Source organism: Schistocerca piceifrons, chromosome 7 (assembly GCF_021461385.2).
Source record: "Schistocerca piceifrons isolate TAMUIC-IGC-003096 chromosome 7, iqSchPice1.1, whole genome shotgun sequence".
In the NCBI taxonomy this organism is placed as follows: domain Eukaryota; kingdom Metazoa; phylum Arthropoda; class Insecta; order Orthoptera; family Acrididae; genus Schistocerca; species Schistocerca piceifrons.
The window spans coordinates 315,705,218-315,729,137 of NC_060144.1; the positions used below are offsets into that span (position 1 = coordinate 315,705,218).

Genomic DNA, 23,920 nt, shown 5'->3' on the forward strand with positions numbered 1-23,920 from the left:
GTCGGCTCTTGAGGAAGAATGGACTGTCATTCCTCCACAGACATTCAGACACCATATTGAAAGTGCCCCCAGCAGAGTTCAAGTCGTCATAAAGGCAAAGGTGGGGCACACCCCATAGTAATGTCGACTAGAACGTGTCCAGACGCTTTTGATGACGTAAACGTTGGCATAGCTCTGTATCTGGCGCAGAAACTTGGATGTAGATAACAAGGGTTGAAAAGGATGATGAAATGTCGATCACCTCTAGCTTGTCAGTTTGCAAGCGTACAATATTAACATGCTGTTTTGGCACAGAGATTATTCTTTCTACAAAAATATACATGATAGGCATAATTTGGAAGTCTTTGGGGGCAGTATTTCAAGGTAATATCATTGTTGGTGAGACATTCGAAGATCCACTGTAGACAGATACAGAGTTGCAGAGATAAATAACCTACCAGGGTGGTAAAATACACATTTCCCGTATTTTAAATTCATTTTCATTTGGTTGTAGCAGTTAGAGGTGAAACCCTTCCCTTGTGAGTTTAGTAGTCCTTGAAAGCCATTCTGGAGAGGCAAACTACGCGCCAGTTCTGGGTTTTAACTTCTCCAGTCAACTACACTGAAAAAGTTATGATTGTCTTAAAACAGCCGTCTATGAAAAAAAAATCTGCCTTTGTGCACGAAGTAAGAAAAAATTTATAATTAGATGCTTGAACCTACACATTAAGGTCACCTGACTGGAAATTCCATTAACCTACTTCAGGCAATCAGTCCCTATGTGCGGAAAACTGTATTCGAAAATAATGGGTGAAATCGAAGAGAAATAAATTCCAAAACTCCTATGATTTACTCATTTTCCCTCCAAAGAGAATTGATACGTTGCATAGTAGTAGGGTTCTATGGCCGATTAACTAGACTAATAATATCCTCTGTTTGTGTTCCTTTTTAAAGGACAGTTTTTTTGGTGAATCTTGGATGTTAATGCTCTATTCATGGAACATGTTGTCACATGCGTTCTCAGCCACTGATTCCTTAACCTCCACAAGGACTTACGTGCAAGGTAGTTATTGTACTTGATAGGTGTTCTCCATAATGCTGTCCAATCCGAATTACATGGATTGGGTGGAGCAAAATGTGGAATTATGAAAAATTCAAACAACAAGTTAAAAATTGTACAGTAAATTTTAAAGTGTTATCTCTCTCTCTTCATCCCCCCCCCCTCTCTCTCTCTCTCCTTATATATATATATATATATATATATATATATATATATATATATATATATATATATATATATATATATATATATAGGGTGTTACAATAAGGTACGACCAAACTTTCAGGAAACATTCCTCACACACAAATAAAGAAAGATGTTATGTGGACATGTGTCCGGAAACGCTTAATTTCCATGTTGGAGCTCATTTTAGTTTCCTCAGTATGTACTGTACTTCCTCGATTCACCGCCAGTTGGCCCAATTGAAGGAAGGTAATGTTGACTTCGGTGCTTCTGTTGACATGCGACTCATTGCTCTACAGTACTAGCATCAAGCACATCAGTACGTAGCATCAACAGGTTAGTGTTCATCACGAACGTGGTTTTCCAGTCAGTGCAATGTTTACAAATGCGGAGTTGGCAGATGCCCATTGGATGTATGGATTAGCACGGGGCAAGAGCCGTGGCGCGGTACGTTTGTATCGAGACAGATTTCCAGAACGAAGGTGTCCCGACTTGAAGACGTTCGAAGCAATTGATCGGCGTCTTAGGGAGCACGGAACATTCCAGCCTATGACTCGTGACTGGGGAAGACTTAGAACGACGAGGACACTTCCAATGGACGAGGCAAATTTTTGGTGCAGTTGACGATAACCCTAATGTCAGCGTCAGAGAAGTTGCTGCTGTACAAGGTGACGTTGACCACGGCACTGTATGGAGAGTGCTACGGGAGAACGAGTTGTTTCCGTACCATGTACAGCGTGTGCAGGCACTATCAGCAGCTGATTGGCCTCCACGGGTACACTTCTGCGAATGGTTCATCCAACAATGTGTCAATTCTCATTTCAGTACAAATGTTCTCTTTACGAATGAGGCTTCATTCCAACGTGATCAAATTGTAAATTTTTACAATCAACATGTGTGGGCTGACGAGAATCCGCACGCAGTTGTGCAATCACGTCATCAACACAGATTTTCAGCGAACGTATGGGCAGGCATTTTTGGTGATGTCTTGATTGGGCCCCATGTTCTTCCACCTACGCTCAATGGAGCACTTTATCATGATTTCATACGGAATACTCTACCTGTGCTGCTAGAACATGTGCCTTTACAAGTACGACACAGCATGTGGTTCATGCACGATGGAGCTCCTGCACATTTCAGTCGAAGTGTTCGTACGCTTCTCAACAACAGATCGGTGACCGATGGATTGGTAGAGGCGGACCAATTCCATGGCCTCTACGCTCTCCTGACCTCAACCCTCTTGACTTTCATTTATGGGGGCATTTGAAAGCTCTTGTCTACGCAACTCCGGTACCAAATGTAGAGACTCTTCGTGCTCGTATTGTGGACAGCTGTGATACAAAACGCCATTCTCCAGGGCTGCATCAGCGCATCAGAGATTCCAAGCGACGGAGGCTGGATTCATGTATCCCCGGTAACGGAGGACATTTTGAGCATTTCCTGTAACAAAATGTTTTAAATCACGCTGGTGCGTTCTGTTGCTGTGTGTTTCCATTCCATGATTAACGTGATTTGATGAGATGTAATAAAATGATCTCTAACATGGAAAGTAAGCGTTTCCGGACACATGTCCACATAACATGTTTTCTTCCTTTGTGTGTGAGGAATGTCTCCTGGAAGTTTGGCCGTACCTTTTTGTAACGAGAGGGAGAGTCAGAGAGAGAGGGGGTGGAGGGGGAATGCTTAGGGAACACTTAGAAGAAATACCATATCCCGCGAGACTAAATAGATACCGCAGAAACTGATTTTAAAATTTCAATATTGTATCCAGCTTCGCGTGTATACGATATTTTTCCCTTATAACACTATCACTGTCAGTGGTTTCTAGAGACAGAAAAGAAGCTGGTAAAGACGGTACGATGAGCTATGTTATAGAATATTCTCTTGCATAACATAGGCATTGATAGCTATGGTCCGACAATGAAATTTCCTTCTGTTTCAGGTCCATAATGCTTCTGGTGTGTGTGGTCGTCACCATTTCAACAATTTTTGACGTGGCCGTGGCTGATACAGTTGGACTGCAGAGAGGTAGTTTTAAATTTGTTTGTTTGTTCTAAACAGCACACAAAGTAATTTAGACGCTTACTACTGGTTTGATATTAGTAAAGCTATCCAAAGAAAGAAATTCGTCAGCGATAATAGGATAGATCCGATCTCGTAGAATATATTGGAACTGAGAGGGATAAGAAAAGCACTTGAATGCGGCTCTTGAAGATAGTGGTAAGAGTTAACTTTGCTTCTCGTAAGACAGCATAGGATAGATTTGATGAATTGCCTAAACCAATTTTTATTTGCAATATGAATACAGATGTTGTGAGACATAGATGATGTAGACGAGGGTGGAATATATCATGTACTTCAATTTCATAATATCAAACGAGATAACTTTTCATTGTAACTCAGTAAGTGAAGGAAAAATTTTAGAGTTACGCGAATTCATGTCCGTTCTGTAGAGGTCTGCACAGGCTATACTAACTACTGGCTATACTAACTACTACTTCCCAATTATAAGGGAATTGGTCATAAATAATACTCGTCGTTTTCAATTCAACCGCTCAGTTCATTGAAACAACAATAGAAATGAGAATAGTTTACGTAAATACTTGAAGTCACAAATTGTTAATCAAGGAAGTTGTCCATAACACACATATTCCATAATGTGCCAGCAATCATAGTAAGTTTATCTACTAAAGAACAATTTCAGAATATTATAAAGGATTTATTAATGGTCATCCTCGTCTCCTGCTTTGAAGAATGTGTTAGTACAATTAATTATTATGTGTGTTATTAATAGTATCAAATAACATCAGGGATACGTAAAATCTAGCTTCTCTGCATATTCAGTGCAGTAGACTGGTCTGCAGTAATGTGTGTCCTCTATTTGATGATGAACTGTCACAATACGAAGTATTATCTTATGTACTTAGTTTATGTGATACTTTTTGAAACATGGGTTTAGGTAATGTCAGCGGTCAAAAAATACTACTAACAATATGATAAAAACTGTCCAGGTCTCATAAAATATTTTATTGTAAAATACGGTGACAGGTTTCGATCAACGTCTGATTACACTCAGGCAGTTACATGCGCTGTAAATGGAGTAACACGAAAGTTATTAGAGGACACACGGAGATAAACACAACAGTAAAAACGTATGTAACTACAACAAAAGTAAAAGAAACGGTACCCCTCCTGACTGCAGGAGCTGGTGACAGAGAGCGCCAACTGCTCTAGGCTGGCGTGAGAAGCAACTGCCGTCGCATTTGCCGTCGCAGTTGCCGTCGCAAAAATAGCGGTAGCTCCCCCCACCGTCTCCGGCATTACGGGACTGGGCCACTGGTCGTCAAATACGAATAAAATCGCTAAAAATACAACTGCTGTATGAAATATTTGGATCACGACAATAGTCATGTAAACACGAAAATAGGTATACATAAAATACAGTAAAAAACGTGCAAAAGAAGCATAAACCATTAACATTCGAACTAGACCTGAAGAGCCCTCTGTGTGAATTGAGCGTGACATACACTGAAGCGCCAAAGAAACTGGTATAAGCAAGCATATTCCAATACATAGCTATGCAAACAGGCAAAATAAGGCGCTGCGGTCAGCAACGATTATATAAGACGACAAGTGTCTGGTGCAGTTGTTAGATCGGTTACTGTTGTTACAGTGGCAGGCTATCAAGATTTTAATGAGTTTGGAAGTGGTGCCATAGTCGGTGGACGAGCGATGGCATACAGTAACTCCGAGGCAGCGATGAAATGGACATTTTCCCGTACGACCATTTCACGAGTGTACCGAGAAAATCAGGAACCAGGTAAAACATCAAATCTCCGACATAGCTGCGGCCGGAAAAAGATCCTGCAAGAACGGGAACAACGATGACTGAAGAGAATCGTTCAGCGCGACAGAATTCCAGCCCTTCCGCAGATTGCTGCAGATTTCAGTGCTGGGCCATCAACAAGTGTCAGCGTGCGAACCATTCAACAAAACATCATCAATATGGGCTTTCGGATGCGAAGCCTCTCTCGTGTACCATTCATGGCTGCACGAAACAAAGCTGTCCGCCTCGCCTGGTCCCGTCAACACCGACATTGGAAGCTTGATGACGGGAAACATGTTGCCTAGTCGGATGAGTCTCGTTTCAAATTATATCGAGCGGGTGCACGTGTACGAGTATGAAGTCAACCTCATGGATCAATGGACCCTGCATATCAGCAGGGGACTGTTGAAGCTGGTGGAGGCTCTGTAATGGCGTAGGGCATGTGCAGCTGGAGTGATGTAGGAGTCCTGGTACGCCTAAATACGACTGTGACAGGTGACACAGACATAAGCATCCTGTATGAACACCTGCATCCGTTCATGTTCATTGTGCATTCCGACGGCTTTGGCAATTCCAAGAGGACAATGCGACACCCCGCACGTCCAGAATTGCTACAGAGTGGCTCCAGGAACACTCTTCTGAGTTTAAACACGTCCGCTGGCCACCAAACTCCCCAGACATGAACATTATTGAGCGTAAGTGGAATTCCTTGCAACGTGCTGTTCAGAAGAGATCTCCAGGTATTTATGGTGTCAGTTCCCTGCAGCACTACTTCATATATTAGTCGAGTCAATGCCACGTCATATTGCGGCACTTCTGCGTACTCACGTGGACCCTACACAATATTAGGCAGGTGTACCAGTTTCTTTGGCTCTTCGGTGTATATTGTGCAAAGATTACTTACAATGACGCCTTCAGTAAGCACAGCACCATTATAGAGATTGATACACTATGTTATCAAAAGTCCGGACACCGAGAAAAAAATATTTGTTTCATATTAGGTGCATTGTGCTGCTACCTACTGCCAAGTACTCCATATCAGCGACCTCAGTAGTCGTTCGACATCGTGAGAGAGCAGAATGGCGCGCTGCACGGGACTCACGGACTTCGAAGGTAGTCAGGTGATTGGGTGTCATTTGTGTCATACGTCTGTACGCGAGATTTCCACACTCCTAAACATCCCTAGGTCCATTGTTTCCTATGCGATAGTGACGTGGAAACGTGAAGGAACACGTACAGCACAAAAGTGTACATGCTGACCTCGTCTGTGGACTGACGGAGACCGCAGACAGTTGAAGAGCGTCGTAATGTGTAATAGGCAGACATCTATCCAGACCATCACACAGGAATTCCAAACCGCATCAGGATCCACTGCAGGTACCATGACAGGCGGGAGGTGAGAAAACTTGGTTTCATGGCCGAGCCGCTGCTCATAAGCCACACGTCTCGCCGGTAATTGCCAAACGATGCCTCGCTTGGTGTAAGGAGCGTAAACATTGGACGACTGAAAAGAGGAAAAACGCTCGTGTGGAGTGACGAATCACGGTACACAATGTGGTGATCCGATGGCAGGGTGTGGTTATTTCGAATGCCCAGTGAACATCATCTGCACGCAAGTGTAGTGCCAACAGTAAAATTCGGAGGCGGAAGTGTTATGGTGTGGTCGTGTTTTTCGTTGAGAGGATTTGCACCTCTTGTTGTTTTGCGTGGCACTATCACAGACAGGCCTACAATGATGTTTTAAGGAACTTCTTGCTTTTCACTGTTGAAGAGATATTAGGGGATGGCAATTGCATCTTTCAACACGATCAAGCACCTGTTCATAATGCACGGCCTGTGGCTTAGTGGTTACATGATAATAACATTCCTGTAATGGAATGGCCTGCACAGAGTCCTGACCTGAATCCTATAGAACACCTTTGGGATGTTTTGGAACGCTGACTTCGTGCCAGGCCTCACAGACCGACATAGATACCTCTCCTCAGTGCAGGATTCTGTGAAGAATGGGCTGCCATTAACCAAGAAACCTTGCAGCACCTGATGGAACGTTCACCTGCGAGAGTGGAAGCTGTCATCAAGGCTAAGGGAGGGCCAACACCGTACTGAATTCCACCATTACCGATGGAGGTCGTCACTAACTTGTATGGCATTGTCAGCCAGGTGTCCGGATACTTTTGATCAGATAGTGTATGTTCCGATTTCCGGTCAAATACGTGGCTTACAATTTTTCACTCGGAACGTAATCAGCATTATTTACAAAAGATATAATAAGTACATTAGATACGATAGCAATAGTACCAACGACGATAAAATATGAATAATAAGCCATTGTCGATAAAATTACACTCATTGATCATCATACTATGCTTACCGGTATTTCGTATTACAATTGTATTTTTAACGATTTCGTTCGTATTTGACGGCCAATGGAGATGCTGGGCGGTGCTCTCGCTACTTATGCGACGCCAAGTGCACGTCGTGCAGCAGAAAAAGTTCCCGCCAGTCTAGAGCAGCCAGCACTTCGTGCCACCAGCTACAGCGGTCAGCAAGGGTATCTCTTCTTTAACTTATATTTTTAGGTTTTTACTGTTGTGTTTCTCTGCATGCGTCATCTAATAACTTTTATTTACAGAATGTATAACGGTCTGAGGATGATAAAACGTTTACTGAAACCAGTCACCGTTTCTTAAATTAATCTATTTTATGTGGTGTAAACTGTTTTTATTATAATAGTATTGTGTCACACTTTCTGTGAAAAGTGAAGAAATGTTTCAAATCATTGACTTAATCCGCTTCCTTGAGGAACATTTCACTTAGGATCTATGAAGGGAACATCAGCTATTTTAAATTATTTATTATGTAATTTTGTTTCATGACGCTCTCGAAATTTTTGGAGATGAGCTCCGCACTGATCAATTGTACGGAAATTATGTATGTATTTGCCAAAGGGAGTGAAATATAGACAATTTTAGTAAAACAAATCTTGTGACTAGATACATTACACTCTGACAATGGACAAAATGACAGCTTTTTACCTTCATTTTGCACATCACGCTCCAATAATCCAGATTGATTGCATCTCTCTTTATTTACGTCATATGCGTAGTTTACACTTCTTCTGAATTGACATGAGATGGTAGTTTGGAAAGAGGGGACTTTTCCAAATAAGTGGATTACTTCTATACCATCTGCGACAAATTTATCTAGAACCTATAAATATTGACTATCACTTGTTTCTTAGTTTTGGATAGATGCACTGTTCATTCCGTATACCAATAGCGAGGAGGTCCTATAGGACGTGGGAAAGGTCATTTAAAATAAGGCCATAATTTATAAGGAAAAGAGAATAAAATAAAAATACGGCAAATGAAGCCTAAAAACTGAATTGACGAAGCAGGAACGGGTAGAGGAGAAATGCAAAGTTCTAGAAGCATGTATGACTAGGGCAAAGATAGGTGTAGCCCACATAGAAACTAAAGAGATATTTGATGTAAAGACAAACAGCTGCGCAAATGTCAAGAGCGTAGATATAAAGCCGGAAATAACCAGAGAAGGGAAAACTGAAAGTTGAAAGGACTATGCGGAAGAGCTATATAAGGGAAATGCACTTGAAGACAACATTATACAAGGGGAAGAGGAAAAATTAAGATGAGGGGATCGATATGATAGTGCGAGAAAAAGTGACAGGGCACTGAGTAACCTAAGTCGAAACAAGCAGCTGGAGAAGACGACATGCACTCGAAATTACTGAGATCCTCAGAAGGTCAGCAACGAGAAAATTAATCCTACTGGTGAACAAGATATGATTCGCATGCAGTACACTCATACGTCAAAAAATATTGTAATTCCAGAAAGGGCAGGAGATGGTAAGTTAGAATCACGCATACTATCAGTTTAATAAGTCGTGGTTGCAAAACGCTGATGCGAATTATTTACAGAAGAATGGAAGAAGTGGTAGAGGCCGACCGTGGAAAGGACCATTTTTGTTCCGGAGAAATACTGGAACGTTAGAAGTACTACTAACCCCACGACTTATCTTAGAAAATAGGTTAAAGAAAAGCAAGCATATTTCCAGCATTTGTAGACTTAGAGAAAACAATGCAAAATGTTGACTGGCATACACTCTTTCAAATTCTGAAGATATCAGGGTTAAAATGTAGGGATCGAAAAGGTATCTACAATCTACAGGGTGGCGCACTAAATGTGTTAGCATTTTGTTTCTCAATATAAACTTTATTGTCAATACGGTCTGAAAGGACCATATACTACAATGAAGAGCCTTTCATGGAGATTTGTTCTACCTCAGCAAATGCTCAATATGTCCACCATATCGTTTCCTAACTTCCTTCAAACGAACACTGAAGTTAGTGATTGCCCTACGGCACATGTCTTCCGTAATTTCACTGCAAGCTTGAAGAATAAGTCTTCTGAGCTCCATTAAATCACGTGGACGTTTCGGGAAAACTTTTTCCTTTAGGTACCCCCAAGGAAAAAACTCACATGGATTGAGGTCTGGGCTATTGGGGGAACAATTTTGTCCGTCATTGAAGCGACCTGGAAACCAGAGCGAAATGATCCGCATGTCGAAATGCTCGTGTAAAAACTCCAACACGGTGTTTGCAATATGTGGCCTTGCTCCATCTTGCATGAACCACTTCGTGTTGAAGGGCAAGGCAGTAGCAAGAAGCTGTGAAATGAAGGTATTGCGAAGCGTGCTCAAATAACGCTCGCTGTTCACAGTTTCTTCAAGGAAAAAGGATCCAGTAAGTCCATGACTGGAAATTGCTGCCCACGCTGTAATCCTCGGAGCATAATGTTGTCGTTCATGAAGCACTTGTGGGTTTTCAGTGGCCCAAAAGCCTACATTTTGTTTGTTAACCATACCGTCTAAATGAAAATGCGCCTCGTCTGAAAACCAAACGTTGTTGAGAGTTTCTTCCTTATCCTCCGCCCATTGAGCAAACAGTAGTCTCTGCTGTTTGTGTTCTTCAGTGAGCTTCTGTGCTCAGGTTATCTTGTATGGATGCATATGGAGGTCACTTTTAAGAATGCGTTAAATGGAGCGTCTGGATTTTCCCAGTTGCACTGCTGCCATTCTACACGATTTCCCGGGACTTCTCTGCACAGCAACTCGTACCGCTTCAATATTCTCCGGCGGGATGGAATCTCTTGAAAAGAGATTATACGCGGTCCACTCACATTAATGTGAGCACCACCTATGTTCAACGCCAACGTGCAATGACCACTCGTGGACGGCAGGGGACAGAACTAGCAGTGGAGGGTAAATAAAGCGTGTCGGAGTCGCACGAACAACAATGCAGTCGTTGTCGTAACACGGAAACTAAGCGGTTTCCTGATGTCCAAAAGGGCATTATCACTGACTTCGAATCGAGTGTGGAGACATTTCAGAATCGGCTAAGTCTGTAAAATGTCCGCGTGTGGCCGTGGTAGAAGTATACTGTGCAAGGCACAATGGCGATATCCAAAACCGGCGGCGCGGCAACTGTGGATGACAGGGGCGAACGACGTATGCTGAGATGTTTACGGGCGAATAGACGTGCAGCTGGATCATACATCCGTGCTGGCTGCTACTCGTCGATGACGAAGGCTGGAATTTGCATGCCAGTACCGCGAGAACATTTTCCATCTCTCCCAACATAATTCTTCAAACACAATGATTTACGAAAATGTTTCAGACCCTCGAACGCAAACACAGACGAGGTTGGCATGAATATGGAATTATAATTCAGATTAAAATTCATCAGTTCCTCCATTAACGTAGAATTCCCAATACTTGGCCATTCATGCAAATACAGAAAACTACTAAATCCACGAGCCAAGTCTCCACTCCTCTAATCAATATGTTTCCCAGGCCACCCACTCCTTATCGCGTTCAACAACTATAAGTTATGAAATTTCACAGTGTTTTCCCAAAACTCGCTATGATAATCTTTAATAATTCTAACACGGTTATAATTATTAATTACAAAGGGGTCAGTAACACGAAACTCCTTGTGCAATCTACAGTAGTAATACAATTGCACTATAAAACCGAAGCTACTAACTGACAAGTTAAATAAACAGTTCACATCTCCTTTACATACATAAACAAGAGAGTTTTGAGGAGAACGACATATGTGAACATTAATACCATCAAACAATCTCCACAAATAATCACATAAAAAGCCCAACACTCTTCCTTTCTGAACATAAGAGTGCATGTGCAGTACCCTATTGGTAGTAGCACAATTCTCAATTAAAACACGTTAAAGCTCTCACTCATCAAATACTTGTAGAATATTTAAAAAATCACTTCTCAGTTTCTTGTAAAACACAGGAATAGACATACTTGTAATAAAATATTTACCAACTTTCGGCCAGCCAATAACTCCACGACATTGTGTATCAGCATGTAACGCGGACGCTACAACACCCAAAGCACGACAGAACGCACAAGATGCCGGACTTCGCCGGCAGCGTACCGATTCGAGTGTAATTTGGCCCACTATGACCATTCGTTTCGCGAAATGCAAAATTTTACTTTCCTGAACATTTGAAGTAAGGTAATAATCACATTACTACTTCGAAATCTTTTCAAGATCTCACAGAATACTTGTGCAGTTTCTTTAGTACCGTATTTCATTGTGGTTAACTGCATCATCTGCAAAAAGTCTGGGGTTACCATTAAAATTGTCCGCAAGGTCGTTAATACACAACATGAACAGCAGGATACCCATCACACTTCCTGGAGACAAGATGGACGCCAAGTAAGATCGCAGGTATTTTCTTCGCCAGCTGAAAGAACTTATTTAAGAGGAAATAGTGTAAAATTTAAATTTTCTTTGTTTCGTATATTTGCTGTAGTGTCCGTTCTTGCCAAACTTATTCTTCAAAAACTTTGTGTTATCTGAAGTCCGGATACTCGCGATATAACCCGAAATTTTCAGACACAAACAAAAATAAAATTCTACTCAAGTCCTTGATAGTGCACAATTCGTTTACGAAAGACAGCTGCTAGTCTCATCAGTATCTATTGTCGAGATGAAAGTGTAATTAAATGTTTCTAAATGGTATTTAATTAACACATCTCGTATTGTTTACTAGTTAGATGCGATGTAGGCCTAAACTTTCAGGGTTATAAAAGTTTAAAAACCTGACCAAACACGCTTGATAACGTAAATTCTCTAAAAGCAAAGTAATTACTAATTCATATGTCTGTCACTGTATCTCTAAGTCAGTACAAAAACAACAACAACTGCACGTAAGACCAGTGTATCGTTTTTTTGTTTACGTACTGTCAATCTCGCGTCCTTAACAAATTTAAAACATTCTTTGAACTTAGTTATTCTTTCGAAAGTGACCATGAGTGAGAAATGTGGGAGCTGTTATAGGGTAGTGAGTAGAGGGATTTATTGCCAATCTTGTAGGAAATATTTTCACTTGGGGGCATGCAGTGGGGATAATGATGGGATAACAGAAGAGGCAGACTATGCAGTGGGGACATTTTGATTGGGGAACAGGAAAGGAAAATCTGTGCTCTTCAGGCACAGTTGGAGGAAGCAAGGAAGGAACTGATAAGGATCAAGGGAGATAGGGGAGAGAAGGGCCGTTGGGAACTGGCAGCCAGTAGGAGGACAGGAAGAAAGAAAACACGATCTGATAGTTTTATCATCAACACCAAAAACAGTTATATACCACTGCCAGAGTTAAGTGGAGAAGAGCCTCAGGTAGAACGAGGAGCAAGAAATGTACAGCACACTTCAATCAAGGCCAAGAGGCCTAGGAATATACAAAATGTTAGGAAGAAGAAAGTGCTGCTGCTAGGTAGTAGCCATGGGTGAGGTGTAGGCCCTCAGTTACAGGAAAGTTTAGGGGCAGCGTACAAGGCCACTAGTATCTTCAAGACAAATGCAGGGCTAAGTCATGTGATATAGTACTTAAGGTCTTTATATAAGGACTTTACGAAAGAGGACCATGTAGTGATAGTGGATGGGACGGGAAACAGTTTGGACAGGGATGGGGCACATGACATAGGTGGTGACCTGGACAAGATAGCTTCCCTGACTACAGGTACCAACGTACACTTCGTTGCGATGTTCCGGCGTCATGATCGAGCACACCTTGATGGAGCTGTGGGGTGAATCAATGTGAGGTTAGGGATGGCTCTGAGGGCAGCCAACTTTCCTCATGTTTCTCTGGTGCCTGTCAGGACTATCAACAGATGAGGTTTCACTAGGCATGGGCTACATCTAAACAGGACTGGGAAAGGAAGATTGGTACAGCTGATTCAAGAAGGTATAGGGGTTCGATCTTGGGCCACACATGGTCAATTACCTGTTGTAATGGATAGGAGAAGTGGTCTTTTTTAGGATAAATCCAGACAACAGGTTCCCCTGCCTAAAGAGTATCTACAGCAGTGATAAAAATACTAAAACAACCACTCTAACTTCAGATATCACACATACCAGATGTCACAGAGAAAAACAAACCACAGGAAAGAGTGACAATGGGCATTTCACAGACTTAACGATCCTCCATCAAAACATGCAATCAATAAAAAATAAAGTAACTATTAGAAGTTGAGCTCCAATCTTTGAACTGCACAGTAATTTGTGTTACTGAGCACTGGTGTAGAGACAGAGAAATCTATCATGTCGTATTATCATTATATGGAATGGCAAACCCTTACTGCAAAACTGCTTCAAGGAGTGGAGGATCATGCATTTATATCAGAGAAGGAACACAGTTCAAATCAAGACATGACCTCTGTAGAGTAAGTGAAGACAAACACTTTGAAATATCAACTATTGAATTAATGGGGCTTGATATCACCAAGAAATTAATCATTTTGTGTGTGTGTAAATCTCCCAGTGGTAGTGTGGACACTTTTTGTAATAAATTAACAGCAGTTCTAGATAAAGTCTCAAGTACAAAGGTCAGCATAATTCTGTGTGGTTACATTAACGTCAACACTAATATCATAAGTGAATCCAGTAGCACCCTCATAAATATCCTTGATAGTTTTGGCATGACCCTGTTGGTCAATAATGCAGCAGGTGTTACTACAATGACTTCATCAACAATTGACAATGTGGCCACAAATATGGACAGGGAAAAATGTGATGTAGCTGTAAAAGATCTTGGACTACCAGACCATCTCTGTCGAATAACAAGAGTAAAATCAGGCATCAAATCATTCCCTAAACTAAAAGCCTACAAACAACATCTATCAGAAATCAAAATAATTTTTTTTAAAGAGCTAGCAAAACAGAGCTGGGAGGAAGTTTACAAGAAAACCAATGTGAATAAGAAATTTCTTAAATTCTCCACATTGTTTAAATTGAACGTTGAAAAGGCATTTCCAAAAGGAAGCATGTCTGTATTAACATCACTTAAAACAGATGGATAACAGCAGGTATTATGAAGTCCTCCCAAACACTTAAATACCTCAGTTCCATGAAAAAGAGTCACAATGATCCAGAATTCTTAAATTTCTAGCATAGCGACGAAAAGATCTATAGGAAGGTGCTGATTGCTACAAAAAAGTCACTTAATGACAAAATAATATGCACAGAATAAAAGCAAAGAGTCTGCGATGTTATAAAAAAGAAAATGGAGAGAGGCAAACAAATGCAGAAAAACATACTGCTAAGGGAGGGGGATAAAGTAATAAATGATCCACAGCACAAAGCAAACAATGTAAATGAGCATTTTTCAAGTATTGCAGAGAAGTTACGTCAAAAATTCCCCAAAACAAATATAACACCTGTAAATAATGTTGCACTAAATACAATGATATTACTTCCAAACACAGAGAATGAAGTCAATAAAACTGTTCTGAAACTAAAGAATAAAAAGTCAGTGGGCTTAGATGAAGTACGAATGTGTGTACTAAAGCAATGCATACATATTATACAAGGCCCCCTAACAAATGTAAGAAATTGATCCTTCACATCAGGAACATTTCCAGAGAAGTTAAAAAAGGCAAGAGTTGTACCCTTTCTAAAGAGAGGAGATGCAGAAGACATAGAAAATTACTGGCCCATTTCCCTACTGTCACCTTTCTCAAAAATAATAGAAGCAATTATGAAAGTCAGATTAATGACTTATCTGAATAAATACAATCTTTTAAGCAAATCACAGTTTGGTTTCTGAAGTGGCAAAAATATGGAGTCAGCCATAGTGCAATTCACAAAAGTTGTACTTGATGCTCTTTATAAAGATTAGTGTATCACAGGCATATTTTTTGATCTTTCTAAGGCCTTTGATACAGTTGACCACAAGATTCTATTAAATAAATTAGAAGCATTAGGAATAAGAGGAGCAGCTAATGACTGGTTTCGATCATGTCTAGCAGATAGGGTACAAAGAGTAGAGATAACACATACTTCAAATAGATCTAAACATTTAGTAAAACACTTGTCAGAACCAAAATACGTTAATATAGGGGTTCTGCAAGGTAGCGTATTGGGACTAATAATATTCCTGATATTTATCAATGACTTTCCCAGTAGTGTTACTTATGGTGAAAAATTCTCTTTGCTCATGATAGCAATATTACAGTCACTCAGAAAACAAGAGAACTCTTCTCAGAGAAAGTAAATGAAACTCTCAAGGAAGTTTACGATTGGTCAATAAGCAATAAAGTGACATTGAACATAAAGAAAACTAATTCTATGAATTTCAGTTTGAAGAGGGAAAATGACAATGTTAAATTAAATATAGATGGCACCTCTATAGGCTGTGTAACAAATACAAAATTTCTAGGAATGAATATTGAATCTCAGTGTTTTGGGGAACACAAGCACAAAATACGAACACAATTTTCAAACTCCAGAAAAGAGACATAAAAATAATAACCAAAAATAGTAGCTGGTCTCATTGTAAAGATCTGTTCAAAAAGCTGGGGATTTTAACTGCACCATGTGAATACATTTACCAGTCAGCTGTACACATCAAAAATAACAATGGTAATTAGTGCACAAACAGCTCGGTCCATGACCATGAAACAAGAGCTAGACTCAACTTACATTTACCAAAAACAAAAAAAAAAATAAACATAAAACTCAAAACAGCATTTTCTCCCGAAGAATAAAACTGTATTATAAATTACCAAAAGAGATTGAAGAAATTGTAAAAAAACACTTACTTAAAAAGGCAGCTTAAAAGCACCTGTTATATAATACATTTTATACAATGAAGGATTACCTAGATAAAGCAGAGTAGGGGTTTGGTTAAAAAACTTTATACAAATAAATAATTATAATGATTATAGAACATCCAACATTCCACATAACACTTTTACACTATGTTTTTCTCCACCTTTTTTCCTTTTCTATAAATACTTGCCCCCAAGCTGTGCATGGCACAACACTAACACCTCTTCCTCTTTCTGAGCTCAACATCTGAGTCATTATAGATGGATGGTGTGCAGTGATTGATAGTAAGACAGGAGTGAACAGTGTGGCATTACATTATTCACAATGTGATTTGTAAAAAAGTATTGTATACCAGTAGTAAATCTAATGATTGTCTAACTAGAAGTCTGTAAATTTATGTGTATACGAATTAGCTTATTTTAAATTGGTTTAAACTTGTAAATGCTTTGACATGTCCTACAACCTTGTAAAAAGAGATCCACGAATGAATAAAGCTACTACTACTACTACTGACTACTACTGCTACTACGCGAAGTTACCGCTACATCTATCGATGACTCTCCATGCAATACAACTTGCTGCGTCCTCCGTACCAATGAATCTTCAGTCACACATTTCACTTGACACCCCATATGCTCGTTCTTTTGATAACAAGCGCTGGTATGATAGTGAGTCAAATGCTTTCCGGAAATCAAGAAATACTGCAACTACTTGATTGCCTTGATCCATGGCTTGTATGTATGTCACGCGAGAAAAGTGTAAGTTGGGTTACACATGATCGATGTGTCCTAAATGTGTGCTCGTCGGTATGTAAAAGGTCATTCTGTTCGAGATACTTCATTATGTTTGAGCTCAGAATATTCTATAAGATTCTACACTAAATGAATGTCACGAATATGAGACGGTAATTTAGCGGGTCACTTCGGTTACCCTTCTTGCATACCGGTATCATCTGTGCTTTCTTCCAACTACTGGGACTACTGGGAAAAGTTTTTTCTTCAAGCAATAACGGTACATTATAGTTAAAAGAGGGGCTGACTCAACCGCAAATCGGTATTGAATCTGACAGGTATTCCATAAGACTCTGTGGTTTTCTTCAGTTTTTCCATGGAGAGACCAAAGCTCGAATACAGTACGCAATTTCAGATGAGTATAGGTTGCAGTAGTTATCCAGAGATAAAGAGCTTTGCACAGGATAGACTAGCGTACAAAAAGCACTCCGTCTTCAGGCCACGAGTGGCCTACCGGGACCATCCGACCGCCGTGTCAGCCTCAGTGGATGGTGCGGATAGGAGGGGCGTGGGGTCGGCACACCACTCTCCCGGACGTTATGATGGTATTCTTGACCGAAGCCGCTACGATTCGGTCGAGTATCTCCTCAAATGGCATCACGAGGCTGAGTGCACCCCGAAAAATGGCTACAGCGCAAGGCGGACTGGATGGTCACCCATCCAAGTGCCGACCACTCCCGACAGCGCTTAACTTCGGTGATCTCACGGGAACCGGTGTAGCCACTGCGGCAAGGCCGTTGCCAAGATAGACTAGCGTGCAGAGTTATATCAAACCAGTCATCAGAGTGAAGAACACAACAGAACAAAAGAACATATTTGCTAGTTTTCATTAGACGGATCCTAAGATAGAGTTAACGCTAATAGCATTAAAGGCTACACAGGGTGAACATTAACAAAACAGACAAACTGCAGAGAGGGATTCCTGGCTGGAAATGGAGGAAAAAATGTCCTATGAATATGTGTCCGGAAATGGACGGTGTGCGTGTAACGATAACAAATCGTCCCTGAAAACAGTACAGAGCTAGATAGCATCCACGTCACAGCAGACGTTCAAAACGGCCTCCATGGGAAGCAAGGCATGCCTTCACGTGTCGCCTCATAGACTGCCGCACTCATAATCATTCTTTATCATGTTGGCGGGTCACTTGCGTGGAGGTTATACTGTACTGGGGCTAGTCTCAATATCTTGTGAAGCCCGTCCTCCAAATCTGGTGCACGCACAGCCCGCCGCCTCGCTGCACGTTCGTCTGTCTGAAAGGACCCACGATCACACAAACGCCCAAAAACGACTCGAAATGTAGTTTTATGTGGTCGGTGTCTATGAAATCCTTGTTCTGCTATCGCCGTGCTGCCTCTCGATCGTTTCCATCTGCTAGCCTTACATGAACACGATCTCGGCTTGGTCTCGACATGAATACCGGACCACCCTGCTGAAGTACGCTGCGTCAGTCTCACAACCTGCAACTCACAAGAAACGCACAGCAAGTGGTCAGAGTCGGTTGTATTAATATTCACCCTGTGTAATAAAACATCGCAGTATTTGATTATTATATTTGAAAGTACGTAGTTCTTGATATACGGGGAAAAACATTGGATTTAAATCAGCTACAGGAAAAAAGAGGCATAAGGAGTGAATAGCACACGTCATCGTTTGCAATTTGCAAACGAAATTACTGAACGGATCACTGACAGCGAATTCCTTATTTGCCTAGAATTCACAGATTTTGGAAAATACATCGCAATGATTTCGACAGAGATATCAGCACTCTTCTTAACACTTGACAAAAGGAACAGTGGTTACGATGAAACGTTCTTTCGGCGATAATGTCATTGAAGATAGATGACAACGTAGGATAAGGTAACGATGAGGAAGGAAATCGCCCATTTCAACTCGAAAGACTTTATCTAATGTCTCAAAATAAAAAAAAGAAATAAATATCCTATCTGATCTGGTACCTGCAAAACACCACAAATGTCGTTATAGCGCTCTATTTATAAACGAAGTTGCCGTACTCTTGGTAGATAAAGATGAAGAACAGAAGATAGTGTTCTGCGCTGTTGAGATAATCAAATGACTGAAGTATCAGAGCTTCATGTTTCATACGATCCTCCATAACATCCTCTTGCGTTACCAAGAGGAGAAAATGGGTATTATCTAACAATCGCAAAAATAAAACCGTATATTACATGCAGTTTTGTGCTTATAGGCTTATAATTACAATAAATAATGTGAACTGTCTGCATTACGTTAAGAATCTTTTCAGTCAGGATTGTACTGACATGACGGCCAACTTGATTACAGGAAAATTAAATTAAATTCAACAGAATCAAATCCAGTTACGAGCTGATGAATATATGCATCTGCAATATTCAGTTAATCAAGACGCCAATATCGAACCTGCTAATATTGGCCAACGTATTATACTACCATCTTCCTTTACTGGTTCAGCATTACACATACACGAAAAAACATAAGACACCAGTTTTTTTTTTCTTTCACATTCATCCCTGAGAGGCAATAAACTGAAAACGAACTATTTAAACAACAAAAATCGTCAGACTTGAAACCACGCTTCTAGGTTTTCATTGGAAACGTAGTAAATTTGAAGGACAAACAACTGAACAGCAAATATTCAGTAAAGTCAGTTGCTATATATCTAGTCTACAGTGGCGAAAGCGAGGATTGTCACGGGCTCATTTACTAATATGGTTGGATCCGAAAGTTCAGCCAGATGAAATCGATCCTGCCAGTTCCGCTGAACTTCCAAACACGAGGCTCATTTTTTATTGTTGGAGATTGACTTTTAAAAATATGGTTCATCGTCCTTGCGGCGATCTCAATGCATCTTCACTTAGCGTGGACAATGATGTGAAGTAAAACGTATTGCAGCGCGGGGTAGCCGTGCGGTCTAGGGCATCTTGTCACGATTTGTGCGGCTGCCCCCGTCGGAGGTTCTAGTCCTTCCTCGGGCATGGGTGTGTGTGTGTTGTCCTAAGTGTAAATTAGTTTAAGTTAGATTAAGTAGTGCGTAAGCCTAATGACCGATGACCTCAGCAGTTTGGTCCCATAGTCCTTACTACAAATTTCCATTTCCGAAACGTATCCTCGCTCGCTTATACCAGAGATACAGACCGGTGGCGATGGATATCCAATCTATCATCGAGGTAGTCCTGAGGATGCGGGCCTGCTACTATTTTAAAAGTACATGGGGTTGTAGTGGATATCGATAACAAGTGGAACGTTCCATACAATCCACTTTCACTGAGAAGTTTTAATGCACGTATAAAATGATACAGATGAGCTAACCGATTATACCAATGGCCATTATATATGTTCATGTGAGCGACGTGGTATATGTAAAAAAAAGATTTATCACCGATTATCTACTGTGATACTCTTAGCAGTTCATCTAGAAAATCTGTTTTGTCGAGGAAACAAATTGTGTGACAAACCACTTTTTCAGCTTTTTCCGATCTCTGTTCAAAAGATGAGTTTACGAAGAATCTATTTTACCGGCTCTTGGCACAGTTTATACAGTTTATCTAAATGAAAGTGAATGTTTCCTTTTACGTATTCTTTTACATCACGTTCATAGACCTACCTCATTTAAAAGACTGAAGACTGTTGATGGCGAAGCTTATTCAGCGTTCCAAGCAACTTGTAGTGCATTAAATCGCCTGGAGAATGATGATGATTTCGATTATACTCTGGCAGAGGCGGCAGTTTCACAGACGCCATGAAGAATGGAAAATTTATTCGCCATCATCTCAATCTTTTGTTATCCGTCTCCACCAATTGCTATCTGGGAGAGGATTTCCTCTGTGAAGTTAGATAGCTGATTTTATTAATTATGCACAAGATATTCTTAATAAGACTCTTACTGAAATTGAAGACGAAGTTGTACGTCACGGTGATTTACGTAATTGTGGAATACCAACGCCAGTTCAAAAATGGTTCAAATGGCTCTGGGAACTATGGGACTTAACATCTGTGGTCATCAGTCCCCTAGAACGTAGAACTACTTAAACCTAACTAACCTAAGGACATCACACACATCCATGCCCGAGGCAGGATTCGAACCTGCGACCGTAGCGGTCACGCGGTTCCAAACCGAAGCGCCTAGAACGGCACAGCCACACCGGCCGGCACCAGCGCCAGCACGTGATGACCAACGTAATGGAAATACCTATGATATTACACTCAGAAATTCATACAATATTAACGAACTTCCAGAGTAGATCAATATTAACCATCCGAAATTAATACGATCTCAGTGCAAAGCATATGACTGTATTACACAGGAAGTACAGGACAATATCTTGGAGACACTGGTTAAAGATTTTTGTTTAATCGATTTCTGGCGTAAGTTCGATAAATATGTTGTTTAGCTTCTTGTGTATCATCGGTCATCGCTGCTACACTTGCAACGGGTGGAGAACTCTTCATTCCACTTCCAAATTACCCTTACGTGTTTCTTGTGGCTAAAGGTCAATATGTCCTATTTGAATAAAAAAGTACAGTCCTCTCTGGAAGTTTTTCTGAGAGGCAAAACTAATTATTAGGTATGAATGAACATGACACATCGAGCTCGCCCTGAACCATCGATAGTACTTTCACATAACTTATATCATGTCATGAATTGATGGGTGGCTTAACTTTTGTATTCGCTGACGAGTTTTCGGTGAAAGGGACAAGGACTGATATTATCAAAGCCTGTCTTCAATCGCCAGCTATTATGGACATCCGTTATTAATTTGAATTTAAGAACTAACATCATAGCACATTTTGAAGGTGGTAACATTCGATACCCATTGCAATTACTCGTTCTTGGAAGTGGCACAATAGCACATGAGCATGGTTATACACCAGTTGATGAGAAACTTTTAACGATAAGCCAACAACTGATCTTCTAATTTCTGAAGATTTTTTTACAGTGAATTATATTTTACAGAATCCATACCATTGCTTTTGCGAAAGAACGATCATTACATCCCGAAACATTTCTGCATCTGAAATAAACAAAATCATTTTGGAGAAAGTAATAGGAAAACGTAAGGAATACCAGTCGATCAGTACTGTTGTCACCACTGAAGATGCACTTCATTATCCGCAAGAATTTATAAATTCACTTAATACAGCTGGCTTTCCGCCACGTAGTTTGAGATTTAAAGTCAGTGTTCCAGTAATATTAGTCTACTACGCAGTCTCAATCCCACGAAACTTTGTAATGATAACCATTTGCTGATCCGAATTATGAGAAGTAATGTCACTGAAACTACTATCCCCACAGGTTCAGCATCGCGAGAGGTCGCTCTCAGACCCCCATATACCAATGATACCAACCAGTCTACCCATTCATTTTAAGCGACTCTAGTTCCCTAACAAATTTTAGATATCAATAATAACAAATAAAACTCAAGGACAGAGATTCAAATAGTTGGAATAAAGTTGCAATCAGGGTGTTTTTCGTATCGTCAGTATTATGTTGCCCTTTCACGAACTGGTAGCTCAAAACCTCGTTCATACTTTTCCCGCACTGTAACCCAAAAATGATAACTGTTGTATATTCTGAAGTTTTATGACTGTATTGTGGAAAAATAAAAATTTTAAGTCTTAAGACACTAGATACAAAATCTGTAACAAAGTTGTCTTTTTCATTCATATTCTATAAATCTTATTATGATTAAGAGTTCCATAACTTTAAAGGGGCCGAAATCGCAACGAGGAACCGAAATTTGCGTCCTGACGTAATTCTCAAGGACGCCCCAGATTAGGACTCAATTCCTTTCTCACACACACTTATCAATGGCGAAGCGTTGCCAAGTTCGCTAATGAATCATAAATTGCATACAAACATTTTACACAATTAAATAATACACTTTCGGCTTTTAATCCAAAGACTGCTCTAAAATTCTTTTTTTTATGGATTAGTTATCACAACGCTTGCTCTGGTAGAGCTCGCATCATAGATGCCCCCTAGGGGCTTATCTGTCTTAAATACAGTCCTGTGCGGGAATAATTACACGTTTACGAGCCTTTTAGTAGGGTAAGCCACAATCCAAATGGCCTCTTGCCGTCACCGATAATTGCTTTGCACTAGCGAATAGCGGTTCATACTCGTATACTTGCCGCCATTGTGACACTGTGCTGTGTTCACCGTGTCTGACCTCTGCGTGTTGTATCTAGCTATTGTATAGTGGTTGTTCTAAAGACTTGTCTTAGGCCTTGGACATGAGCATACGCATTCTTTTGCGGAATTTCTCTGAGATAACTACAACTTGATACGATTTCGTCCATCAGATGTCCCACTGCAGATGACTTACACATGCGACGAATTCATCAAATCAATTTGTTTCACTTCTTCAGTTACAAAATACCTTACAAAGATACAACTGTCTTCAACTACATATTCTGAAATACATTGGAGTGACTAAATTCATGTGATACACCCTAATAACGTGTCGGCCATTCTTTTGCCAGGCGTACTGCAGCACCTCGACATGGTAGGGTCGCAACAAGTTGTTGGATGTCCCCTGCAGAAATAATGAACCTTGCTGCCTCTATAGCTGTCCATAATTGCGAAACTGTTGCCGGTGGTTGATTTTGTGCACGAACTGACATTTTGGTTATGTCCCGTAAATGTTCGATGGGATACATGTGGATGATCTAGGTGGACAAACCATTCGCTCAAACTGTCCAGAATGTTCTTCAAAACAATCGCGAACACTCGTTGGGCGGAGACGTGGAGCATTGTCTTCTTTAAAAATCCCATCGTTGTTTGGGAACATAGCGTCCATGAATGGATGCAAATGGTCTCTCAATAGCCTAACATCCAGAGGACCCAGTCCATTCCAAGTAAACACAGGTTATGGAGACACCAACAAAATGCACAGCGCCTTGTCCATGGCTTCGTCGGCTCAG

General features: G+C 40.6%; 1 protein-coding gene across 1 annotated transcript in view; it reads left to right on the forward strand.

The window, feature by feature from the left end:
• Positions 1–23,920, forward strand: part of LOC124805091 (nose resistant to fluoxetine protein 6-like) — a 279,871-nt gene that overhangs the window by 120,370 nt on the left and 135,581 nt on the right. The window contains exon 4 of the mRNA XM_047265529.1: positions 3,165–3,250. Within this exon, the coding sequence (XP_047121485.1) occupies positions 3,165–3,250 (86 nt within the window). The remainder of the gene's footprint in view (positions 1–3,164; positions 3,251–23,920) is intronic.